This window comes from Pleurodeles waltl, chromosome 6 (assembly GCF_031143425.1).
Source record: "Pleurodeles waltl isolate 20211129_DDA chromosome 6, aPleWal1.hap1.20221129, whole genome shotgun sequence".
NCBI lineage: Eukaryota > Metazoa > Chordata > Amphibia > Caudata > Salamandridae > Pleurodeles > Pleurodeles waltl.
In genome coordinates, this window is record NC_090445.1 from 755,478,048 (window position 1) to 755,492,238 (window position 14,191).

Below are 14,191 nucleotides of genomic sequence, written 5' to 3' on the forward strand. Positions count from 1 at the left end.
GCTTTGTGTAGTTATCAGCAGCCACAAGTGGGTGTTGCCCGTCGTTTCTCCAACTACGATGCGTCGATATCCCAGTCGTGATGCAGGTGGAGTGTTGATTTTAGCCATGAGACCGGTGGCGCCCCGTTTATCAGCTGCATTACGGATGGTGCGTCAAACATTTCCCCGAACAGCGTTCTGTGTGTGGATTTTCAGCTCTTGTCTTCCAACTTCACCTTTCAAGTGCCCAGGGACTGGATAGAACACCACTTGGCAGGAAAGGAATCTCAGCAGAGAGTCCAGATGTTAGCAGAGGAAGTCTTCAATGGCCCGAGACTTCAAAACAGGAGGCAAGCTCAACTCAAGACCTTGGAGATTCTTCACAAGCAGGAATATCCCACAAAGATCAGTCTATGTCCCCTTTCACAGGCAGAAGCAGCAACTGCCGGAAAGCCAAACAAAGCACAGTCACTGGCAGGGGCAGCACTTCTTCTCAGCAAAGCACAGTCACTGGCAGGGGCAGCACTTCTTCTCAGCTCTTCTCCTTGGCAGAAGTTCCTCTTGAATCCAGAAGTGACCTTGAAGAAAATCTAAAGTCTAGGGTTTTGGGTCCACTACTTATACGCCTTTCTGCCTTTGAAGTTGCCCAACTTCAAAGAAAAGTCTCTGTTGTTCACAAGATCCTGCATTGCCCAGGCCAGGCCCCAGACACACCAGGGGGTTGGCGACTGCATTGTGAGAGGGCAGGCACAACCCATTCAGATGTAAGTGACCACTCCTCCCTCCACTCTAGCACAGGTGTCTCATGAGGATATGCGGGCTACACCCCAGCTCCCTTTATCGCACTGTCTAGAGGGGATTCACAAACAGCCCAACTGTCAAACTGACCCAGACAGGCAATCCACAAACAGGCAGAGTCAGAAAATGGTTTAAGCAAGAAAATGCCTTCTTTCTAAAAGTGGCATTTTCAAACTAACAATCTAAAAACAAACTTCACTAAAAATGTATTTTTAAATTGTGACCCCTGAGACCCCAAACTCCATATTTCCATCTGCTCTGAAAGGGAATCTGCACTTTAATAATATTAAAAGGCAGTCCCCATGTTAACCTATGAGACAGATAGGCCTTGCAACACTGAAGACTGCATTTAGCAGTATTTCACTGTAAGGACACGAAACACACATTAGTACATGTCCCACCTTTAACATACACTTCACCCTGCCCATGGGGCTACCTAGGGGCTACCTCAGGGGTGCATTATATGTATGAAAAGGGAAGGTTTAGGCCTGGCAAGTGGGTACACTTGCCAAGTTGAATTGGCAGACTGCACTCACTGCAGTGGCAGGTCTGAGAAAGGTTTGCAGGGCTACTTATGTAGATGGCACAACCAGTGCTGCAGGCCCACTAGTGGCATTTGATTTACAGGCCTGTGTCACCTTTAGTGCACTTTACTAGGGACTTACTGGTATATCAAAAATGCCAATCATGGGTAAACCAATCAACAATACAATTTACATAGAGAGTAAGTGCACTTTAGCACTTTAGCACTGGTTAGCAGAGGTAAGGTGCCAAAAGTCCTAAAGCCAACAAAAACGGGTCAGAAAAACTAGGAGGAAGGAGGCAAAAAGTTTAGGGAATACCCTGCAAAAAGGGTCATTTCCAACACAGGCCTGATTCCAAGTGCCCCCAAGTCTCCATAGGACTCCATTTGAAATCCTACATCATCAGTGACCTCTGCACACGGACGGCCACGTATTGCTAGTGGTGGGTGTTTGGGTTTAACTTAAACCCCCACCTCTGGATATTCCAACCCCCAGAGACTGGAACTGTAAAGCTGATACTTACCTCAAAAACTGTACAAATTTTTCTTTCCCCCAGAACTGTCTTTAAAAATTGCACTGTCAACTTTTAAAACAGATATTTGCATTTTCTTGAAAACCTTTTAACTTCCCAAATTGAAATAAAGTAGTGTTGATACATATGCTTGATACTTACTTGCAAATGTGCTTACATTCAAAATGAATCTTGTGGTTCTAGAAGTAAAGTAACAAAACATATTTTTGCTATATAAAAACAATTGGCCTGGAGTTAGTCATTGAGTGTGTGCTTCATTTATTGCTTGTGTGTGTACAACAAATGGTTTGCACTACCCTCTGATAAGCCTAACTTCTCGACCACTCTACCACAAAAGAGAGCATTAGTTGTATCTACTTTAGCCTCTGTTAAGCCTCAGGGGAACCCCTGGACACTGTGCACACTATATCTCATTTTGATATAGTATATACAGAGCCAGTTTCCTACCCTACTTTTATGAATAAAAGTATTTGGCTAAACACTGATTTATTTCTTTGTACTGTTTGCATTTTGAGTTATGAGATGTCTTTAACATCTGTATCTATAACCCCCTTGAGGGAGTCTTGACTGCTCGACCACGGTTGCCACTGACAGTCAAGTGCAGAAGGGGTATTTGGCCCAGTTGAGTGGGGTTCATAATAGGTCTGGCCCTGAACATCAGGAATTAAAGGCCTCAGCCACCAAGGTGGTGTTCAGTAGGCCCTGCATGCCCCGTGGCCCGCTGAAACGGGTCCTGACAGGGACACTAGCTGCCGTTAAAGAGAACCACTGGTTTCACTGTGACCGGAGACCATTAGCACCTTGCAAACTGGTTTTTGGCTGGACCTCACCTGGACTTTGAGGACATCGAACTCTGTGGCTGAAGTCTCCTCACCTTGTTCGTGGCCCCCAGTGTGGCCCCCAGGAATACACATGTCGATGGGATAAGCATATTCAGCATCCTCAGCATTTTCATCATCCTGCATCCCTTGCATCAGGACCATTCCATTTATGTCTATGGTAGTCTGCCCATAGAGCTTGAAACTGGACTTGAGACTGCTTTGAGTGCACAATAACTGTCCTGCTAAGCCTTATTGGCCCCTCTGACTTGCTCCCTGCTGGATTTGATCTCCCAAAGATTTTACAAACAAGCCTGACTGGACCCACAACGTACTTATGGGTTTTTTACATGGTAAAGTTGCATAACCACACCATATAATAAGCTGAATTTGTTTGGAGCATTGGATTGGGTGAAGTTGTAGCATTGATGATTGGAGGTGTAATTAGAAAGAGCTTCCTGTTAAACATGAGCACACCATAGGGTCCTAACCTGGATTCTGCTGTGACATTTGGCAGGGAGCAAAACATACAAGGACCAAGTTCGCCCTGATGAAGAGTCAGCGCCTCAAGTTATCTTTACAAGCTGCAGTTCACGTTCGCCACAAGGAGATTGTTGTCTGAGCGAGGAACAGGTACGGGGTCATGGACGTTGAAGGCATAAGGTGTTGGTGTTAAAATCAGGTCCCATTGAGGTTTTGCACTGGCAGTCATCGTGGACGTTCAATTCTTGGCACGGAGAGCTCCTTTTGCGGTTGCGAGGAGCCCAAACTTCAAACAACTTTATTTTCAACTTTGTTTCAAAAGAAGTACACTGTGAGGTCAGCCAAGGATCCACAACCTGCGCACACCTCATACCGAACCAGACTCCCTCTAGCCTCAACGTGCGGCAGGTTTGGACACATCCAGTGGAGCTGGTCAGTTGGGCAGTTGTAGGGAAGCCTCTGTAAACTGTTTGCGCTCATGAGAGCAACACCTTGCCTCAAATCCAATGGCCCTTTGTCTCTGTGTCTGGAAGGAGCGTACAAATCACCACAGGAGAGCCATTCACAATCATGTGCCCCTGGACACTGGCAGAAAGGCACAATTGGTTGAGGCAGAAAAATGACAAATTTCCAAAAGTGGAATATACAGAATAGTAACTTAAATTCACATTTTACCTTTAAAGTACATGTTAAAGTACAATTCACTTGAGTGTAAAGGACATGTCTGTGTTTGGTCACAAACTCAATTTAGCACTCATTATGAGAGATACAGCCTTATAACAGTGAAAAACGCGCTTAGGAGTGTTTTTTTCTTTCATGCTGAGACATACATTTAAACACATGTTATACTTTTTAAATACCATGTACTCTACCCTATGAGCATTTAGGGACGACGTTAAGGGTGACTTATAAATACAAAAAAGGAAGGTTTAGGCCTGGCAAAAGGTTTTTTTTGCAGGTTGAGGTGGCAGCTCAAAATTGCACTAGAGGCTGCAGTGGCAGGTCTGAGACATGTTTTACAGGGCTACTTTATTGGGTGGCAAAAAGAGTGCTGCAACTCAAGAGTAGCATTAGTAGTATTTAATGTACAGGCCCAATGTACACGTAGTACCATTTACTTGGTACTAATTAGGTGTAGGCCAATGCTGTAATGTTTACAGCACTGACATTTCCATCAATACGCCTTCTCTGCCGTCCATAACCGATTATGTCTCTCCTACATCCAATAGTCACCTTCTCTCAAGACTTCTTTTCTATCTCTCTATACTCGGCGACTGTCCCATCTCTCTTCAAACTGGTCTTGCTGCATTCAGCTTAGCTCTGTGGCTTAGTCATGTCTAACTAATCGCCTGTATGTTATTCTAACATACTGTTATGGTCAAGAGTCCCACGTCCGGCAGTCCATTAACCTGAATCCATTTATGGCTACCACTAGAAACCTCAATAAGTAGAGTGAGCTTATCTATGTGTACTTTTGTAGTCACGCTGAACCTTTGAAAGGTACTCATTACTAGGAGCCGCTGCAGCCAGCAAGGGTTTTCAGGGCAGTACATGGAGTGGAGGGAATGACAAAAAAATTAACAAATAAATAAGACTTACCTGTCACCTCGCCTCCGCGGCTCCTGCGGCCTCGGTGCTTCTGTGCTTGGCCCTGCTCCCCTCCTCACCCAGTCCAGAGGCTTCTCTCATACTGTTTGCTGTTACACAGCATGTGAAAAGCACAGAGATTGGCTTGAGGGGCTGAAATGCCGCTCAGTGAGTGAGTGGGAGCCTGGGCTTGGTCACCACACAGCTGAGCAACACAGCTGGATGGAGAGTTTTAAGTGAACATGCTCACTTAAAGTACACTTAACACCCCCCCCCCCCCACCTGCTGACGCAGATGATGCTGGCCCCGATCTCCCTAAGTGGAAAAACAAACTATAATGAAATGCTTTTAACATCTTTTTATTTTTCTGCTGCCTTTCAGCAGGGGAGCGACGCTCCTCTGCCATAGCGGAGGGGCCATCCCTGTCACTTACCTCCTATTGTGTGCAAGATGTGTCCATTTTTCTGCACAACCACGATCCTGTGGTTTCCTGTGTCTGCTATCACTAGTTTGTCCCCGGATTCATCTACTGCCACTTTTCCAGGAAACAGCAAGGTGGACGGAGGCAGGGAATCTCGATATAGCTTGATGGCGATCTTGTCCTCTTTAATTTCGCCTATGTCCTTGTAATACCTGAGAGCCACGGAGGTGAATAAAAATAACTTCTCTTTGTTGCCCTCACCAACCAGAGAGAAAAGTAAGTTGCCATGCGGCCCTAGAATGACCAGGGTGGGCCAGCAGGATATTTCCAACTCTTGCCAGAGAGTGGCGTCGGCGTCGTTCACCACAGGGTGGGTTATATTGTACCGCAGGACAGCACTCTTGATATTATCCAGTACTTTTTCGTTTGGAAATTTGGCTGAATGAACCCCAACAACAAGCAGGCCATCTGAAAACAGAGGGAAACACAAACGAAAGAGTCACTGTCAAATAAAACAATATTTCAAAACACCTTGACATGATGTAAATATGCGTAATGGATGTGTTGGAAACTTCTCAAGGAAGGAAACAGCACCACACCTACGCACATCACCCGGTTTAAGTGCAAGACAATCGCTCACAAGAGAATCTAATAAACACAAAAAGGCGACATAAGGCCCGATGGAGAACTGACTAATGCTGGTGTGTACATGCAGCTCCGGGTTTCAGAGGCAAACATGATTTTTGGCTACATGAGTTTCAGGCCGAGCCAGATGTAAGACGCATGAGTTCCTCGGTCCCACGCCAGAGGCAAGTGCAAGACATGAAGCAGCATGGCTCGGAAGACCTCCATCCATGCAGGCGAGCAACGATATCAGGCAACGCCAATCACAATATAGTTCTTACTGCAGCAGACACGTTTTAATCCATATATGATGGCAGAGTTTGCATGTAACGATTTGAAATCGGTTTTGTCAGAGAAAGGAGAAGCAGCAAATGTGCTATGTTGTCAGCATTTTTATAGAACCATACGGTTTCAAATTCTCGAATTCTGGGTGCCCGTTCATTCGACCATCGTAGTACTACATAGGCCATTATGTTCGTGCTAAGACTGGTAATCAAATAATAATAATATAGTAAGGAAAGTAATTCAAATAATTTTTTTCTTTGAAATATAAACTTTTCATTTAAGACAAAAGCTCTTCTAAAGAATCCTAGTGTCGTCTAGACAACACTATTGCTAAACGATTTTAAAGCAAATAATATGTAGAATTGCTGCGATAAAAATGTAAATAAAAGCTATTATTGAAGTAGCACCTCATGGCTTTTCCAGACCCCCACTCGCCAACCACGGTGCTGTGATTTCCATCGGTTGCTTCTGTGTTGTGGTGTTAGATTAGCCTAGATATGTTTGTTAATTTCGTAGTCCAGTATTAGGTTAATGTTAAAGTGAAATGATTTTGATCGCGAGAAAGATCTTTGTAGTCTATCATGAAATAACTGGCATGTTTTCCGGGTCTCCGTGGTGTGTTCCTGCAGGCCAGCCTGCTTTTGTTTAAAATTCTGGGTCTTGTAGTCCTATTTTACAACGGGATGAGCAAGACGTGTACAAGATCCAGAATTTAACGAATAAAAAACACGCCTGGATTAAGATAGCAGGTCACTCAAGGACCTTGGAAACTTGACAAGGCTATCATCAGGGTCGGCTTTAGCACTGGAAGCGCCCAGTGCAGAGGTTTGTTGGCGCCCCCCAAATGACCACCTCTGCCACGGAGTCCATCACTACCACCCTTTAACAGTGCCCCTTAAGTGTCCATAACTACTCTCTCTCAGGTGCATTTAATTGGTTTTATAGCACCACTCATACTAGTGTAGGGTGTCAGAAAACTTTACATTACACATACATTACACAGAGACAATCACGATTGTGTGTACAGCAGTGTACTGAAAATAAGACAGAGGAATACAAGGTGTAGGAGTCATCCATACTTGCAGGCATTATAGTTTAAGAGTGCTTGGTCTGGAGAAGCACAAACTCAGGATTTAAAACTTAACACCATGGTTGGGGGCTCTATTTAATAATAATAATTGATTTCTACCCAAATGAACCCTTTTTGGAACGTTAGGATAATGAAAGATCAGGGGGAAATCATAACGCTTTAATCTATACCTTGCAGTTTGCATGCAGCTCTTTGATGACCGTTAATAGTACACTGTTCTCTATTAGGATTTTAATTTATAAACCACAGGTAACAAAATGATCTCCCTGACACAAGCAGTAAACCACTGACCTATTTACATTATATGCACTTTGTCATCCTCATGGTACACGTTCTTTGCAGCAGTCATATTAACCCTCTGTGCTACCTTGTTTATGAATAGACAAAACTTCCACTAGACAAAACTCTGATTTCTCTCCAGAAAGAACATTAATCACCAAAGTTATCTTGACATTTTTATTGTTGCATGAAAATTGCTGTAGGCAAGGAACAGTGGCAGCAGGTGCTTTTAAAACCATAATACAACTGCAAACACAGCTCCTCCTCCCCCCACCAAGTCTGCACCCAGTGCAGTGGCACTGGTCGCATAACCCTAAAGAAACGGCCCTGGCCTCCATGATGGAAGAATGTTCTAAATAGGTTTGGAACTCTGTAAATGTAAGCTTTTGCAATACTTCTAAAAATAATTGTAAGAAACAGCATACCAATGAACCCCGTATCATTAGGGATGAATACAGGTTTCTATGATACCAAGAGGCTTCAGGGTTGAATCGTAAAAGGGCTTCCTGCTATGGTGTGGAAGATGTTCTTGCACAATGAGCCACAGACTGCAGACTCCATTTAAAACATAACAGCATACAATGAATTCTAATTTTAGTGGCCTCAGCAACTTCTTGTCACCTACTTCGCCCCTGCAAATATGGTTTTAGTTTTCTGCTCAAAGACTCCACCTCAGTCGAAAGGTAAAATATCTGGATTTTACCTTTTGTCCTCCTGGTCTTCTCCACTCAAGCATAAACAGCGTTGATGTGCTCTCTAGTTTCCTCCTAGTCAATGTCTTCTCTTCTTGCAGCATTACCATCTACCAGTATAACACACTGTAATTGTCAAGGCACATCCTTCAGTACATTACCTGTTTGAGTGCAAATCCCCCGATAGATGCTTTATGCTACAATCCCCGCTGAGACCATTATCTGCTCTCTTAACATCCCCGTCCTCACCAGCTGCTACATTCACAGAAGAGCCTGTTGAATATTCTTTATATTAGTCTACTTTATGACAAAGCTTTCATTTCTTAAGAGGTACACCAAAACGTACCACAAACATTGAATAACCCATGCAGAAAGTGTGCATTTCCATCCCAGTCTAATTCAGACCTCTGGTCTTGAAGGCAGAAAGGACATCATTAAGAAAACAAAGTTTAACTACCAGAATCTCCTTCCACTATTAATAATAGGAAAGTAGACATACAAAAATTCATTTCATTTAATGCAAAAGAAGTATGTTTTCAGACAGAGCTTCATTTACATATCATCTAGAAAGTGTGCTACGAACACTGCTCAGGAAGTATAACGTAAAGACACCACAGGTGGCAACCTGTGAAACACAGTTGTAGAAAGAAAATCCGTAATCCAGGGTAAGTTGTATAGATGCTTCATTGGAGAGCAGGTAGCTTCATAGCTTCAAAAAACAACAACAGGAGGGGCGAAATGTGGGATATTTGGAGGACAGACTCCTGGTCCAGTGTGTGGGGCTCCCAATACTGTATAAACCAAAAAATTACACACACGGTTCCAAAAAAGCGGGGGATTGTATCTACAGGTTCTGCATACCAGGGAAAACCAAAAGGTTTTAAGCACAAGCCCTCACTCAACTTACGGTGACATGCTTCATCATAGGGCTGTGCTCCTCGTCAGGCCGGCGCTGCAATGCCTGACGGGCCCCACACGGGGGCTCTTTGCCGGAGATCTTTTTGAGCAAAATGCACACCGGTCGAAAGTAGGGATCGAGGATTGGTATGGAAAAGGTTAAAAATTTCTAGAGGTAAAAACCGTTCATATCTTTAATTAAATGTTAATACCTCTGGCAAGATTAAAATCAATAAATAGGGATATAGTAAAATAATGTCTACACTCCCCATAAAACGAAGAAATGCTATTTATAGTCACCAACTCTCGTACTGGAGAGTAGTGTAAATGAAAAGCGGAGAACACAGGATCCCCTGTGTTACTCTACATCATAGGTCAACATGTTTCTCGCTATGCGATTCGTCAGGACCTCAAAGACGTACCTAATCCTTCAAACACTTGGGCTACCCATACTAGGGAGAGCAGAACCCTCCAAATACTAAATGAAGGGCCTCATCGGGAAAACAAACATCGAGTTGAGAAAAATCCTCTGTGGTTTTTCTCAGGTTTAGGTGAAATCAGTGGACCTACGCTCGTTGAGGTTCCCCGGGAACAGTCCCTATGATGAAGCATGTCACCGTAAGGTGAGTGAGGGCTTGTGCTTAAAACCTTTTGGTTTTCCCTGGTATGCAGAACCTGTAGATACAATCCCCCGCTTTTTTGGAACCGTGTGTGTAATTTTTTGGTTTATACAGCTTCATAGCTTCTTCTCACTTCCTCCAACTGCCGGTTGTTAACAGTCACCACACTATTCTAGAAGGCCGACTGTCAACACAGCATGCGCTACCCGGCACGCGCTACCCGGCACGCGCTACCCAGCACGCAGTAATTAGATACCACACATCCCGTCCATTTAACAATCTTCCAACAACAACATCCCAATAAAGGATAAAGAACACAAACATTCTTAAACATGTTTATAGGTTTCTAAACATAAATACTCCTATCTCTATATATATATATCTATATATATATATACATATATATATATATATATAAATAATACCAATAAGAGCGATTAGGAAGGTACAAAATAGACTCTACTCAATACAAAATCCCGATATTTCTTTGGTTGTGCAATAAGTCTACCGCTATGGGTAGCCACCGAAGTAAGCTCAGTTTGTTTACCAATGCGGGTAGCCACAGACTGAATCTCATATTGTTTTTTAGAGCGATTCACCTCCTTCAACACAACTTGGTTATTTCCACCTTCATCGTGTACCCCTTCATGCAATTTCTCCAACACCTTACTCTCATTGCTATGTATACCTTCTTTACTACACAAAAATTCCAGTCATAACCAGTCATAGCCAGTTGTCGACTTCATGCACATCCATCTCAGATTTCTGCTTTAAAACTTTAACTTTGCATTTTGCCAATCTATCCATGTGCCACACTTTCCCATCACTCAACAAAGCTGAACAAGTTAAAACCTTTTGAACTTGAAGAGGATTGGAATACTTGTTCCCTTTTGGTGTTTTACAACCCAACTTCACCTTCACCCAATCACCAGGTGACAACTTAACATCTCTCACTTTGTGGCTTTGAGCATAATGTTCCTTATAAACCTTTTGCGCCTTTAAAATATTGCTGTTGACCATAGCAGGAGACCACTTACTCCGAATTCTTAATTTTATCCAAGCTCTATTATCATTGGTGAATGGTTCTCTTTCTCTGAGTATTTTTAAAGGACTATAGCCAGTAAGAGTAGGGGTTATTCTGTAAGCCCAAACCATACTTGCTAACTCTTTTTCCCAATCAACACCTGCAATAATGGCTGCCTGTATGGATCCCATAATGACTCGGTTGAAATGTTCCACAGCACCATTACCTGCAGGATGGTATACTGGGGTATGTTTTTATTTTATGCCATTCCTTAACAAGAAGTTCTTCCACTTATCCAATACAAACTGAGGTCCATTGTCACGTAGAATCGATCTAGGACTGGCTTCCGTTAAAAACACTCCAGACACAAATGAAATTACCACAGACGTGTCAGTTTTCTCACACACTTTATATTCAGGCCACTTTGAATAAAGATCCAACAGGACTATTACATCCTTGGAATCACCTAACGAATTTTGAACTCAGAACCATAATGTCAAAAGCTAACTTATCCCAAGGACCTTCAGGACAAACACCTTCACCTAAAGCAGGCCTAAAAAATGTTAACGACGTGGCGTTGGCACATATCTCACAAGCACTCACAGTTCTTTCAATGTCACCATCCACCCCGGGAAACCAATACAACATTTTCACTCTCTTCTTTGATTTTATTTTACAATGCCAAGATGGCCTTCATGTGTAACATTAAGAATGTTATCCCTAAGAACCCTAGGGGAAACAATCTTTTCACCTCTCATGAAGAAATCACAGTAATTTATAGTCAACTCATCTTTAACTTTCCACCACTTAAGATATTCCTTGGTCAACTTGTTTTTGCTTGGCCAGACTAGCATAACATATTCCATAACTGCATGCAAAACCTCATCATTGCTATAAGCTGTTAACTCTCCTCCCTACCTATAACATTATTCTCTGAGTCAGTAAACCCTACTCCGACATCTTCTGCTAGGGCTACACAATACTCATCTCACTCAGGAGCACTACAATCATTCATGGGTAACGGTGAACTGCTTGGGTTAATACGCTACCTTATTTCTATGACCTGGCAGATACACAACATCATAGACAAAGTCTAATAACCTTAATGTTATTCTAGCAATGCAGAGAGTGGCCTTCACTGCACCCTGCAACATTAAAACCTTAGCTAAGGGGTTATGGTCAGTCTGCAACGTAAACTTAGAACCCCATCGGTAAAGTCTAAAGTTTTCCATTCCCCAAGCAGCTGCCAGCATCTCCTTTTCAATGACAGAAAAGTTATCTTCCGTAGGAGATAAGGCACATGAAGCAAACGCTATTGTTCATTCTATACCCTCAACTGATGTTTGTGTCAGGACAACTGCCAGAACTTTACCACTATTATCAGCAGTTAGAATGCTATGCTCTAGACTGTCAAATCCTTGTAAAGGAATAGCAATGCAAACTCCTTGTTTTAAATGTTCAAATTCTTCATTCAATTCTGCATTCCAGTTTAAACTCTTGTTTTTTATTAAGCAGTTGCCTTAATTCATACTTTTAGTGGAAAAATGTTTAACAAATTTTGCATAAAACTGTACTAGTCCTAAGAAGGTCCTCACTTCATCCTTAGATATAGGAGCTGGAGCTTCCCTGATTGCATACAAAATACTTTCTTTTGGAAGGATACCATGCCTACCAGCTCCATTACCCCAGGTATGTAACAGATGCTCTCACAAATTTGCATTTTTTGAGTTCAGCAGTCACCCCATTGGCAGCAAGCCTTTCCACTACTAGCATTAATCTTGCACCATTTTCTTCATAGTCTTTACCCATTATGAGTATATCATCTTGGAAATAAGTAACACCCTCTATATCACAAAATATTTTGTGCATTAAGCATTGGAAAACAGCAGCAGCGGAAGCAAGTCCAAACGGCATGCAAACATATCTGAAACACCCAAGAGGTATTATAAAGGATGTTAATTTCTTACCTGAATGGTGTAAAGGATTTTGATGGTAAGCCGACATCAGATCAATTGTAGAAAACCACTGACTACCTTTAAATTTTGTCAATAATTCATCTATCTTGCGTAGTGGAAATTTGTCCACTACTATGCTCTTGTTCAGCTCTCTTAAATCAACACAGAAACTAATTTGTCCATTAGATTTACTGGCTACTACCGACTGTGCTAACCATTCAGCACTATCAAAAGATTCTATTATGCCAATACTTTCTAACCTATCTAGTTCTTGCATTACAGCTAGCTTCACCTTCATAGAAATGTTCCTCACTTTATGGCACACTGGGATTGCTCCTTCCTTAACTACAATTTTATGTTTAAATTTTGATAGTTTGCCAACATTACCTAAAAATACATAAGGGAATTTCTTTAATAACTCATATTCTAATATTTTCCCAGGTTCTTCTAGTGATAATACTTGTATATGACTACCAGGATTTAGTATGACCCCTACTGCTCCCTGATCTATCCATCCTAAGACAGATGGTCCTTTTTCTGCAACAAACAGTGTACCTTGTGCCACCCTGCCTTTAAATTCAAACGTTAAACTCTTACATTCCAACATAGGAATCTTCTCTCCCGTAAACGTAACTGTGTAAATACTGGAAGGTGATAATTAATTTCCTAGTAATGTTGTAAATTTGTCCTCACAGAGGTCTCTACAAATAATAGTATAAGGTGATCCTGAATCAGCTACCATAAGCATTTCCACACCTCCAATTTTCATGTCACATATAGGTTTCTTTTTAATCCTGTTAATTCCTAACACAGTGTTTTTAATACTTAAGATACAATCTTCATCCTCTGACTCAGAACCATCTACTGGACATCCTTGCTCATCCCCAACGCACTTGACCATCGAATTAGTAACTTTTTTCCTACAAAGTTTTGTGAAATATCCCATATTGCCATAATAGGCATATTTAGATTTAATTGCCAACAATTCTTATCCCTTGAAAAATGTCCTTTGTTTCCACACCTGTAATAGAAAGTACCCTTCTCCTGTAAATATTTTCTTGATCCAGGTTTTTGCGTAGAACTTCTTGTATTACCAATTTTCTTCTCCTCATTCATAACTTGGCATATCGATTCACCTTCCTTCCCATTACTTAACGCAGCCTTGGCACAACGCTTCAATCGTTCTGCCTTCTTTACAATGGCAACAATTTTGCTCATGGGAGCATCTCCACATACCCATAGCTTTTCCTGCACACTTGCATTATTAGAATGCATTATAATTTGTTCACAAATAAGTTTGTCATGTAGTTTCCCAAACTTGCAAGTAATCGTGAACTTTGTAAGAGCTGACCCATATTCATCAACCATTTCATCCTTGCCTTGTTTGTATTGAAAGAAATTGAATCTGTCAACAGACGCACAAACAATAGGTTGGTAATGTGCAGCCAAATCTTCCAAAGCATGTTTGAACACATCAGGATCATCACTAGCTCTTGTTTTCTTTTTCATTTGCATTAAAACTATTTGACCTTCCAGTCCCAAACTATGCATAAGTATAAGTTTTCTTCCGACACTCGAAAATT

General features: G+C 42.0%; 1 protein-coding gene across 2 annotated transcripts in view; it reads right to left on the reverse strand.

Moving 5' to 3' along the window:
* The window catches only part of NHLRC2 (NHL repeat containing 2), a 731,521-nt gene that overhangs the window by 483,667 nt on the left and 233,663 nt on the right, over positions 1–14,191 (reverse strand). For both annotated transcript variants that reach the window (XM_069239322.1, XM_069239323.1), the window contains exon 3: positions 5,155–5,610. In XM_069239322.1, coding sequence (XP_069095423.1) covers positions 5,155–5,610 — 456 coding nt within the window. The remainder of the gene's footprint in view (positions 1–5,154; positions 5,611–14,191) is intronic.